A 13842-nucleotide genomic window follows, 5' to 3' on the forward strand; every position below is an offset into this window, starting at 1 on the left:
CACTATCCATCCCTAATTTAGCAGTGTAAGAAAGATACACAAGGGCTATCTGTGCTAGCCATCCCTAATTTAGCAGTGTAAGAAAGATACACAAGGGCTATCTGCACTGGCCATCCCTAATTTAGCAGTGTAAGAAAGATACACAAGGGCTATCTGCACTGTCCATCCCTAATTTAGCAGTGTAAGAAAGATACACAAGGGCTATCTGCACTATCCATCCCTAATTTAGCAGTGTAAGAAAGATACACAAGGGCTACCTGCACTATCCATCCCTAATTTAGCAGTGTAAGAAAGATACACAAGGGCTATCTGCACTGTCCATCCCTAATTTAGCTGTGTAAGACTAGAGGGAAGGGGGCTCGTCATCACCACCAACTCTTGGGCTATTCTTTTACCAATGAATAGTGGGATTGACTGTCACATTATAACATCCCCACGGCTGAAAGGGGTGGATTACGAGTTGAACGCCTTAACCCATCTGGCCATGCCGGGCCTTATCTAATGTTAACTGGTGGTCCTAAAATGCTAACGCCCTCTCATGGGTTAAATGTGAACTAAGATTTACAAAAATGATGTACCAAAGATAAGTCTTAACAATAAAACTTTCAGATGCTTATCTAATACCAGAAGAAAAGTTTTTTAGACATAACAAGTTTCTTTACCTTACATGGAAAATTCAACCCATTTATGGACTTTGATGGGGAACACTATGCAATCTAACTTCATTTGAGCATGTAAAAATGGAGTAGTTCAAGTTTTGTTCAAGTTTATTAAGCAAAAAGCCACGTAATGAGGTGTGTTCTGTGCTCATCATTGGTATCAAAATCTAATTTTTAGTATTATAAGCCTTCAAACTTACCACTGAGCAATTTTTAAAAGTTTCTGTACATGTAAGACTAAGTCATCAAGACCATAGACATACCATAACAAACTTGTAAGACTGGTCAAGATCTTCACCCATGGTGTGATTCTGCCCAAACTGTAGTTGTGGTACAACAGTGGCTTCGCGACTCCGATGTTGTTGATAAAGTAAATAGTTAGTATCTGTTATGGGACTTTTGGTCAGGGATGAGCCGTGTTGAAGGCCTGGAGACACTGCAGAAGTAGGATCACTATATGACTGACCTGATGAACTGTTGGTATGATACGGAATCTGTGAAGGTTGAAACTGTTTATTATGCAAGATTTATATTTTATTTTAAAATCTACTATAAATATTTTTAACAATGAACACTCATTTTGTTTGAAATATTAAAGTTTTAGTGGTTGGTACAAAGGTTTCATATACCTCCAAGGAGTTACACTTGTAAATGACAGATATATTGACTTTTATACAATTTTTTCTGTCCATCCTAGAGAATGACTTTTACTAAGAAACACCATCACCTCTTGAGAATATATTATTCATTTCTCAATTTTCGATCATTTCCTTTGTTTTGTACTGCTTAGTTTTACACAGACCTTAGCTGTCACCCTTTTATGATAAATTATTAATGAAACAGCCATAAAGTAAGTTTCGATATGATTGGATAAAGCAAGAATGACCGTTATGTCTCAGTAAATAAAATTGTCTAAGAAGTTCCAAGTTGAAGATCCTATAGCACTGATCATAGACATTCAATGGTAAGTTGAGAACAAAAGACACACCCAGCAATGTTTCCATACTTTCTTTAAACATTCTTTATATTTATGAAAGTATTTATGTGTTAGAGCATGTCTCTTAAAGAAATCTTCAATACTAAACCTAATTGAATGTAGGTAGGCAATACAAAATATTTTATAACTTAAACCTTTATTTATTGAATATAAATTTTATATTGATTTTACCCAGTTTAAACAACATACATAAATAAACTAACATTTTCTAACTGCAACTGTGCTAAGTTTTAACAGAGAGCCATTATGACCACTCCCAGTGAAAGTAGAGAATTTTCATTATTTTATTTACCCAAGTATATATCTATGTAATGTTTTCATCAGTCAAGAAATAATGCTTACACAAATTCCACTTAATTACAACCACTAGAAGCTGTTTATCATATTAAATAAAGAATAATTTGAAAATTACTTTAAAAACAAACTATCTGAAAATGTGAAGAATAACCTCATGTAAAAACAATTAATTATTGAATGTAACTCATTACTGGTTCTGACAGTTAATCAGCAAATTCGACTAATCACCAAGGTCGAGTTTTATATGTCATAAAAATTAACAACTATTTAAGTAAGTTCTGGAGACTTATATTTTAAACTGTCATAAAAAAATTAAAACTATTTAAGTTCTGGACATTATTATATTTTAAACTATAATAAAAAATTACAACTATTTGTGTAAGTTCTGGAAACTATTACATTTTAAACTACTTTTCCTTGAGACAAGTAAAGTGTGCTAAGTACAACACAAAACCTCACACAGGTACATTAACCCTTTTGAGACGGATCAAGGGTGAAAAGCCGTGTCATACTATTTGTTGACTGATACAGAGAACACCAAGTGCTCCATTCTATGGATCATTATGTTCATTGATACTACATCATATAACAGTTTTATTTCATGAATACCATTCTTTGGAAACAGCCAAAACATAACAAGACTGTGCTACTTAATGGTTAGGAATTTTGAATGTTGCTTGGTTTACAATGACTTGAAACTGCTGCTCTTTTAGTGTATGCTAATCATTCTTGTAAAATACAATAAACTTCCTGTACTGCTGGACACTGGACTTACTTGTTGAAGACTGAGAGAATACCTGTACTTATACATGTTATTCAGATATCTTACTTATAGAAATATTGAGCTTTATTGGTAGGTGAAGAACTACTCAGAAATCTTACCTGTGAATGTGCTTGGTTTTCTACATAGTCATGATGTGAACTCTGGTTGGACTGTTGTTGGTGATAAACACTGAATGATGGCTGGTAAAGTGAGTAATTATTCAATGATAAAGCATTAGTACCCATGGTCAGACCCTAAATCAGACAGTAAATACATACTCATCACGAACTCTAAAACAAGTCTAATTCATGTACAAAATATTAATTTGTAGCATTAATACCGAATGAAGAAATGTATTGTGTGATAAAATACAAATTTACAAAAACGACTCTTTAGTCCAGCAGTGACATCTAACTACAGTGTAGCGTGCATACAACTGAACTTTCCTACAATGAATGCACAAAAAGTGCAACTACAAACACAATGATGAAATCAAGATATATGCGAGTCAAGTACGTTATATTAAAATTATCTTTAATTTGCAAATCACAAAGTCACAATAGTACAGCATATATCAGAACAATTCTGACAGTTTCACTTTGCATATAGGTAATGTGATGGCACTAAAATTCATTGCTTTCAGAAATCGTAAGCAACAGCCCTCTCTGATACAAAGACATTCATACAATCAGATCATTACAATGTGTTCAAATTGGACATTTAGACCTTCTGATACAAAGATATTCATACAATAAGATCATAACAGTGTGTTGAAATTGGACATTTAGACCTTCTGAGACAAAGACATTCATACAATCAAATCATAACAGTGTGTTCAAATTGGACATTTAGACCTTCTGAGACAAAGACATTCATACAATCAGATCATTACAATGTGTTCAAATTGGACATTTAAACCTTCTGAGACAAAGACATTCATACAATCAGATCATTACAATGTGTTCAAATTGGACATTTAGACCTTCTGATACAAAGATATTCATACAATAAGATCATAACAGTGTGTTGAAATTGGACATTTAGACCTTCTGATACAAAGATATTCATACAATAAGATCATAACAGTGTGTTCAAATTGGACATTTAGACCTTCTGAGACAAAGACATTCATACAATCAGATCATAACAGTGTGTTGAAATTGGACATTTAGACCTTCTGAGACAAAGACATTCATACAATCAGATCATAACAATGTGTTCAAATTGGACATTTAGACCTTCTGAGACAAAGATATTCATACAATCAGATCATAACAGTGTGTTCAAATTGGACATTTAGACCTTCTGAGACAAAGACATTTATACAATCAGATCATAACAATGTGTTCAAATTGGACATTTAGACCTTCTGAGACAAAGATATTCATACAATAAGATCATAACAGTGTGTTCAAATTGGACATTTAAACCTTCTGAGACAAATATATTCATACAATCAGATCATAACAATGTGTTCAAATTGGACATTTAGACCTTCTGAGACAAAGATATTCATACAATCAGATCATAACAATGTGTTCAAATTGGACATTTAGACCTTCTGAGACAAAGATATTCATACAATCAGATCATAACAATGTGTTCAAATTGGACATTTAGACCTTCTGAGACAAAGACATTCATACAATCAGATCATAACAATGTGTTCAAATTGGACATTTAGACCTTCTGAGACAAAGATATTCATACAATCAGATCATAACAGTGTGTTCAAATTGGACATTTAGACCTTCTGAGACAAAGATATTCATACAATAAGATCATAACAGTGTGTTCAAATTGGACATTTAGACCTTCTGAGACAAAGATATTCATACAATCAGATCATAACAATGTGTTCAAATTGGACATTTAGACCTTCTGAGACAAAGATATTCATACAATAAGATCATAACAGTGTGTTCAAATTGGACATTTAGACCTTCTGAGACAAAGATATTCATACAATCAGATCATAACAGTGTGTTGAAATTGGACGTTTAGACCTTCTGAGACAAAGATATCTTTGTACTTAACGGCACTGAGAAAACAAAAATAAACAGAACAATTTGGGGCATTATGACAATCCAAAAAAAATCAGTTACTAATCATAACCCAGACATGGTAACAAAGCAAATCAGCTACTAATCATAACCCAGACATGATAACAAAGAAAATCAGCTACTAATCATAACTCAGACATGGTAACAAAGAAAGACATACTGTAGCAGATGAATACCTATGAACATAAAGATCAGTGACAACTGACCTGTACCAAGCAACAGTATATAACACAACCATGAAACAGCATATAGCATAACCATGACCTGAACCAGTAAACAGTATGTAACATGATCATGACCTGTATCAGTAAACAATATGTAACATGATCATGACCTGTACCAGGGAACAATATGTAACATGATCATGACCTGAACCAGTAAACAGTATGTAACATGATCATGATCTGAACCAGTAAACTGTATGTAACATGATCATGATCTGAACCAGTAAACAGTATGCAACATAACCATGACCTGTACCAGTAAACAATATGTAACACGAACACAAAGGATCTCCTTCTGGAAGTATAACAGAAGTTGTTTTCTTGACAGAAAAATAATATCAACAGTAACAATGTGTAGAAACAGTTCCTGAAACTGTATGAACGGTGCTTAAAGCCATATGAACAGTGCATAGCCAGGTAAAAACTAGCATTATGTAGTGACAACTAATTAAGTATAAGTGTATTTTGACAAATATAACAATTCTTATGACTTTTTCTATGCATCAGTTGGTGGAATAAGTTCAAAAACTGGAACACTTTGTCTTACGAACCTATTTCAAAGTAATTAATGATAATCACTGGACACTTTGACAAGGTCAAAGTAGTGGTGATGAGTGGATACACAGATAAAGAAAATCTACTTATAGTCAGACCATTGTTCTGGACCATTTACACTACAGAAATAACAGCTTTGTAGGGAAGAAAGTTGAAATTGGTATTGGTTTCCTGAGATAAGGTTACCAGTCATATTTTCTATTCAACCATCTTATACCTCAAGCAGGTGGATGATGGAATACATATTCATACTTTTCTATATAACGACATACCTGTCAGGTCACCAGATGTAGTGTCTATGTTGAAACAGGGACTGGGAAACAACTGTTCTTGTGAAACAAAACGGTTATGCAAAACTACAGAGAGGAGGGGGTGTGCTTATTGTGTTTCTTGTTTACAATGTAAACTAAGCTGCAAAGCTACCATCATGATGCACGACTATTAGTTGGGTCATAAATGAGCATGGTGATATGAAATGAAGAATAAATAGTAGTGAAGTTCCAACAGCATATTAATATAATACACTTAACCATCAGTGAACAATGCTGAAAACTTAAGTGCAGTCACATAAGCCTGACGATTTAAAATTAACATCAAATTAGGAATCCTCAAATTAGAACTGAAAGATCAGTTGTTTTTTGTACATATTAAACTTCAGAAGTTTTCTACACATCATGAGACACACTAGTGTGAAACAAATATTGTTTAGTTCGATTGTTACTACCAAATCACAGTTTTACTTGTATTACAAACATCAGTTTGTCATGAGAATTTGTTTTTTCTACAGTTACACACAAAGTTACACAATGGGTAATCTGTTCAGTTCCACCATGGTTATCAAAATCTGGTTACTAGTGTCATAAATCAGCAGACATACCACTATGCCATTGGGTGGCAACTTCAGAAATAAACTTAAACTGAAAACATTTATAATGTTTATATTTTCTTCATCAAATTCAAAAGAACAGATTGATAATGACCTAGTAATTAAACATGTAACAAAACCAGTTTTAACACCCAAAACCAGCAAAATATTGGAAAAACCATAAGGCCTAACAAATGTTCTAAAAACAAGTTACCTGCAGTTTTTTTATTCCACATTAATCTTGCATTTAAAACAGTGAATATTAAAGTACTATTCTGTAAACATAAGTAGCAGTTCATACATTGTTTTAGCTCTCATCATCCAGCTCAACTGACAATTACTGGTATTATCACAAATCTTACTCGAGAGTGACTTCTGTGACACGAGATAAAAAGTAAATGTTATTTTCAGACACCTCTGTTCTCAAGCTGCAGTAAAAATTATGAGGAATGTGTAAAAAAAACAAAACATCTGTGGTTTACTTGTTTATATACAAATGTAGCTGACATACTTGTACACACTAATAATAAAGAAATCATCAGATTTGGCACTTTACTTGCTATGTTAAATAATGTATTGAATACTAATTATTTTCTGATATATATTTAAAAATCTTTAGTGATATTGTCATTAGAATTACCACTTTTTGTAGTCCTAATACATCATTAAAGCATAGTTCAGGTATTAAATAAACATATGGCTTTTTCATTGAATAACAAAACAAGAAAGTGAACCACAACTAAATGTTAATATTTGTGTCACAACTTGTTAACTTTTCAACCTCATCTTTCAGTTGCTTGTCTAAAACGTCACATATCTGAGAAGTATGGAAACTAGTTAACACTAAAAATGTTGCATAAATACATTAGAGAAATTTTTATGTAAATAATACACAATCTGTTAAAAAAAACAATGTGTGTCACATAAGTGTTGTCAATAATAAAATGTAAAGGATACACTTAAATACATAAATTACTTTACAAACATCAAACTGAGTTTTGCCACAAACATCCATTCACCTACAAAATCTTGTTCATATATCTATGCAGTTTCTGAAAATAGGGTGTATATTGAATAAATGTTATCTTCCTGTGAGTGAAACTTAAGGTTATAACAACAAAAATGTTTGTTTTTCCACAAGAACAGTCTGAGAAATGAAACTATGGACTGTAAATGTTAGCTTTTGATGAGAAAAGTCTACTTGGAGTTTAAGATTTAACAAACATAAAAGAAGAAATTAACTGTCTGTAGGAAAGAGTTTGGAAAAAAATACATGAAGCTTCACCAAAAAATGTTGTCTGCATTTCAGGTTATCAAACAGTAGATCTAAAGATGCAGAGGGGGCATATTAGAATGAGACTACTACCAAATAGCAAAACACATTTCAGCAGAAAGAACCATAGACTTTATAAGCCATCTCTGGTCTCAACCCTACCTCCACTGTAAATTGGGGAGTTTCATATCTTGGGGGGGTGTAACATACTTTCTGTTGCTGTTTTGAAGAATGAAGGCCATGATGTCGTATATTACTGCTTCCAATTACCAGGTTGCTGGAGTTATGATGGTATCTATGTTGGGACGAGGGTGAAGGGGACGGACCTGGACTATTATGACGGCTTCCTCCACAATCCATTCTTGCTGCTGACTGGACAAGTCCACTCCCATGGACACTTGGACCTTAATAAAAAACACAAAACATTTTTTACAAACAAATACATCATTTCTTATTCATACTTTCATTCAATATAATAAACATTAATTCAGAAATACAGATAATGTAATATTTCTCCATTAAACAAACACTCATCATCATTTAAAATGTGTAAAATAAAAAAATAGCTAAAATAGAGAATAGTTGAAAGCTGTGTTATTAAAAGTAACTATGAGACTTCTTTAGATGAACTGTTTCTTAAACACTTTATTCTCAAGGAAATTTCACGACTAAGTAGAACAAATTATTTATTGATTGTTACTGGATATTAAGTTTGGAATGTTGTGTTTCTTTAGAGCCAGCTCTTCCACTTCTTCATGTTTCTAATTCCATCATTTATTGAAGTTCAAAATACTGATATTTATGTTGTAATGTTCATTAATGTTAATACCAAGTACTGGACAGGCACGGACTTACTGTCTTTTGTTTTTTTTGCAGGTGATAAAATTTGTTTTCCAACTGTTTGAAAGTTTTGTTTTCGACTACTGTGATTGTTCAAGTTTAACAAGTTCTCTTCAACTCTGGTTGTAGCAGAATTTGTATTTGTTACATACTAATAAGTATAGTAGTAGCATCATACTTGGCACCATATCTTTCACTTCATGTTATTACTAAGTAAGGAGTTTCCTCATACAATTAAACAGCTTAACATGTTGGTATTAAACAGACTTCTTATATACAAGTTATACCCAGAAAGAGTTCACTTGTTGATTTTAAAGTTCTTACAGATACCAAACTTCCTTCTTGGCTGGTGTGTGCAATTATTGTTTATTCTATGAGAGAGACCATCTGTGAGAAGGTTTTAGAATACACACTAATTTGCCAGCCGTAATCCTTACAAGGTTAGTGCAACAATCATATCCACATAATTCATATTCATCCTCAGTCCCCTTAAATAAAACTTGGTGATACTGAGCAATAATGGATGTTCTTTCTGGCTTTCCTTACTGAAATGTATCATCATATACCAGTAGAAATACTTCTAACTAAGTTTGAATGCTGAAAAAACAAAAGTATAAAAATGAGTACACAGACTAGAAACTGTTGAGTTATGACAAACACAACTCAAAACGTAAGTTTGACACCAAACACCACCATCAACTGATTCTCATAATAATTCACACACATATTAGCCACAAAATACACAAGTTTGACACCAAATAACACCATTAACTGATTCTCGTGATAATTCACACACATATTAGCCACAGAAGGCACAAGTCTGACACCAAACACCACCATCAACTGATTCTCATGATAATTCACACACATATTAGCCACAAAATACACAAGTTTGGCCAAATAACACCATAAACTGATTCTTGTGATAATTCACACACATATTAGCCACAGAAGACACAAGTTTGACACCAAATAACACCATCAACTGATTCTTGTGATAATTCACACACATATTAGCCACAGAAGACACAAGTTTGACACCAAATAACACCATCAACTGATTCTTGTGATAATTCACACACATATTAGCCACAGAAGACACAAGTTTGACATCAAATAACACCATCAACTGATTCTTGTGATAATTCACACACATATTAGCCACAGAAGACACAAGTTTGACACCAAACAACTTCTTAACTGAAATTCCTCTGCTTTTTCTTTAATTGCAAGCTCATTTTTATACCAAAAATTATTTATTCAGGAAAAATGTAGGTTGTTTTGATAAGACAGAAGGAAGATGTTTGATACTTTTTCTTGAGATCTAGATTGCTGAACCACATCAAGCCAAGAGCTTAAACTTAAGAGCCAACATGGAGAAGTTAAAGTAAAACAGTTTAGCAATAAAACATGTTTGAAATGTCCTAGATGTGTTTGTGAATGTGATGGTTTAAGTGTAGTGATTAAATTAAACAGTGGGTCCAGGTAGAATGAGGGAAGAACTTATTTGAAGATCTCCTGATCAAGTTGTCATGCCAGTTAAATTGGTGATTCATCAGTTAATTAGTGTAATGACAGCAAAACATTAAACAATGGGTACAATAAAATTATCTTTAAGAGGGGAACTAAAATCAAACATAAGAAATCATCAGTTTTCTTTGTAAAACAAACAGCACAATAAAGCCCAAAGATAAAGTGCTGAAGCAGATACATTGCACAATCATGTCCCTAGATATTCTCAAATTAAAAATGTAATCTCTACAATGAAGAGTAATTATAAGAAAGGTGGTATATAATTCATAGTATGGTACCATCATACTATAATCCATACAGATTTCACCATATTATATTTTGATTAATATTTAGTTTTTTTTCAATATGGAACTCATGCCAAGCTTCATTCATTGAAATTAAGATAAATAACCCTAAATCAGCAATTTCCTGAATGTCTTTCCTTTCCTGACAATCCAAAGCTACACACTAAAGGATGCTGGACTGGCTCAGGTGGCAAGTGTTAGTTTCCATTAGTTGCTTATATACCTCAATGAACATTATGCTGAATGGCTTATATGCTTCAACAAACATCATGTTGAGCACCCTATTGCTTATCTACCCGAGATCACTAAACTGAATGCCTCATTTTTTTATATGCCTCAATGAACATTAAGCTGAATGCCCCAAGACTTATATGCTTCAATGAACATTAAGTTGAATACCTTACCCCCCAACAAAGGCTTTTTGGCACATCATTAAATATTAATCTTTATTGCACTCATAGTTATTAACATTTTTAAATATGAAATACCAAAATCAATCTTTAAAAGTAGTGATACCAATTCATTTGTTTTAACTAAGAAAATAACAAATATGCATGTTCTGTGCCATGAAAGAAGCAGAAATTACAAATGTTTTTCTTTCTTTCTCGACAAGTTATCAAAGATGAAACAACACTCACCAATAACATGTGTGTGCTGTTGCTGAGGTGTTAAAGGAACTTGATGAGTATAACTAACTATGTTAGACTGGGAAAGACTAAGCTGATTGTAAAACAAGCCTGATTGGTCTTCCACATCCACTGATGTTGCCAAAGGTGAAGGAAAATGAAGATTGGTTAAATCTGGCAAGGAACCTGTGTTATTAGATATGGGTACGTAAATTAAGTTGCTTTCTTCTTGGTAAAGATAAGTGCTAAAAGAAAGAAATTGAAAAACAGTGCATAGTTAGCAAATGTGAATAAAAAATGGAAGATCTTTCAAGTATCATTTCTAACACTTTAGATAAAAATTTAAAATTTAGCCCTTTGAGCCTAATGGCAAGTATATTGCCATAACACTTTTGCAAAGGACTCCTGCAAAGGATAGTTGTGCAACAATAGACACAATAACTCTGAGCTTTCTTAAACTATTCTCACAAACTGGTAAGATTTTGTTAATGATTATAAGTATCTTATACATAAAAAAAAATCATATTACTTTAATTAAGTCTTTCAACTAAAAGTATGTTACTTATTTATTGTAGTTATTTGCACTGAAACACTTAATAGTTCAAGTGTAAAATGCTTTTCCTTTTACGTATAAAAATACTTTTCTCCATCTATTATTTTTCATATTTCATTTCATAACCTCTAGAACCTCTTAATGTATGTGATTTTTTAAGGTACATGTTTTTTCTCTACCATATCACTAAGTGGAAATATTATAATCAATAATAACTGGAATGAAATGTTTAAAATTAATAAATAGAAAGATGAACATATATTTTAATGTTTTTAATCTTATTTACATTATGTTTCTAACTTTGTCTTTTTCTTTCTCTCACACATATAATTTCTAATGTTTTATTTTTCTTTCCTGTCATTATTATTCATCTTGACGGAAGGCAATGGTGTCCTAGGGTTGTATTACAGTATCTTCGGCACAGATGTGTAAGCCTTGAGATCTGGGGCAGTGTTTAAAGTAAATTTAAAAAATGTTTCTTATCCTTTCAATTATACATTTTAAAACACAAATAACACGCCATTAACTAAAATATAAAACTAAGGCCTAAATACAACTTAAGTGTCTCTAACTATAGCATACTTTAAAAAACAACTGTAAGTGGTGTCATGGGCAATGCAGTCAATAATACTACTGACAGTTACATCTACCCGAAGACAATAATACTACTGACAGTTACATCTACCCGAAGACAATAATACTACTGACAGTTACATCTACCCGAAGACAATAATACTACTGACAGTTACATCTACCCGAAAACAATAATACTACTGACAGTTACATCTACCCGAAAACAATAATACTACTGACAGTTACATCTACTCGAAAACAATAATACTACTGACAGTTACATCTACCCAAAGACAATAATACTACTGACAGTTACATCTACCCAAAGACAATAATACTACTGACAGTTACATCTACCCGAAGACAATAATACTACTGACAGTTACATCTACCCGAAGACAATAATACTACTGACAGTTACATCTACCCGAAAACAATAATACTACTGACAGTTACATCTACCCAAAGACAATAAGTGAATTTCACACAACTGTTGTTGAACCACAGTGCAAAATGAGCTATTCCTTATGATTATAAACACATGCATCAAATAAGTACATGTGGAATGTTAATCTCAAAGCTATGTATAGAAGGAGAACATGATACCAGTTGGGGACTGGAAAACTTTATCTATAATTTTATCCAAACTCAGCCAAAAAACTTTGAAACGTGTCAACAGGGCAAGTAAACATACTTATTGTATATTCATAATTTAAGGACAGATGTTATGTGATTCAATATACAGTGTGTGAAAGATGAGATATTTCATGCATCTTGACAACAGAACTGAAGTTTATGTTTTAAAAGTTTCCTATGAAACAAAGGAATCAAACCTTAGATAACATAAAACTTTGAATCACAGTATACATTATGTCAATTTCATTAATATACCTCGAGAGTAAATTTATTTAGTTAAATTTCAAATGTAACTCGGTCACTTGCGTAGAAACAGATTTAAAGGCTTATGTAGTGCAAAAAGAGTTAATATAAATTAATAATCCATAAAAAGCAACATGTCTGAAACACTTCAAACATGTGGCATGGTAACTATGTAGCATTTTACATTGAACATTTGAAGTTTTTGGTCAACTTGTGATTAATGATAAGAAGCAAAACACACTTTAAACAGGTATTTAATATACTGTTATACATGGCCTATGCAATCACTGGACTAAAAGCCTATTTTCTTATATATACCACAGTAGGTCTACCGATGTTATGCACTACTACTTTGTTAAAAGAAATGGTACACTAAACATTTTTCTAAAGCTTTGAAATTAATACAAATAGATAGTATTTACTTTATCTTATAAATGAAACTTACCACTGTTCTGTTTCTACTAACTTAAAAGATGACATGATCTCTATCTGTATCCAGAGCAAAATATAATGTTAGTATTCACAATGGCTCTAGATTACAGAACCCTTGATTTTTTATGAACAGAAAATTAACTTCTCAAACATTTATTTAACTGAAGCAAATAATAAATAACAAAAACTGATTAAGTTATTACCTTTCCTCGACATACAAATAATAGGAAACTGCACTAACATACAAGACGAAAGCCGTGCATGTCAAAACCTAGCAAGACATTTTACAATCTATGCAAGAAGAGTTCTATGTTTGGTTTCTTTGATGCAGAGCAGCTAGGTTAGCTGCACCAAACAACCAAAAGAAAAATCTGAAAAGTAAAAGACTATAAAATGTAAAATAATATGAAGTAAAGAAGAAACCAA

At 32.3% G+C, this 13842-nt stretch overlaps 1 protein-coding gene across 3 annotated transcripts in view; it reads right to left on the reverse strand.

The window, feature by feature from the left end:
* The window catches only part of LOC143237545 (CREB-regulated transcription coactivator 1-like), a 60931-nt gene that overhangs the window by 16375 nt on the left and 30714 nt on the right, over positions 1–13842 (reverse strand). For 2 of the 3 annotated variants that reach the window (XM_076476940.1, XM_076476942.1), the window contains exons 8-11: positions 10992–11224; positions 7859–8100; positions 2836–2970; positions 923–1153 (exon numbers count right to left, since the gene is read on the reverse strand). In XM_076476940.1, the coding sequence (XP_076333055.1) occupies positions 923–1153; positions 2836–2970; positions 7859–8100; positions 10992–11224 (841 nt within the window). The remainder of the gene's footprint in view (positions 1–922; positions 1154–2835; positions 2971–7858; positions 8101–10991; positions 11225–13842) is intronic. The other variant, XM_076476941.1, reaches the window with a different exon arrangement.

The sequence above is a fragment of the Tachypleus tridentatus genome, chromosome 13 (assembly GCF_004210375.1).
Source record: "Tachypleus tridentatus isolate NWPU-2018 chromosome 13, ASM421037v1, whole genome shotgun sequence".
Taxonomy (NCBI): domain Eukaryota; kingdom Metazoa; phylum Arthropoda; class Merostomata; order Xiphosura; family Limulidae; genus Tachypleus; species Tachypleus tridentatus.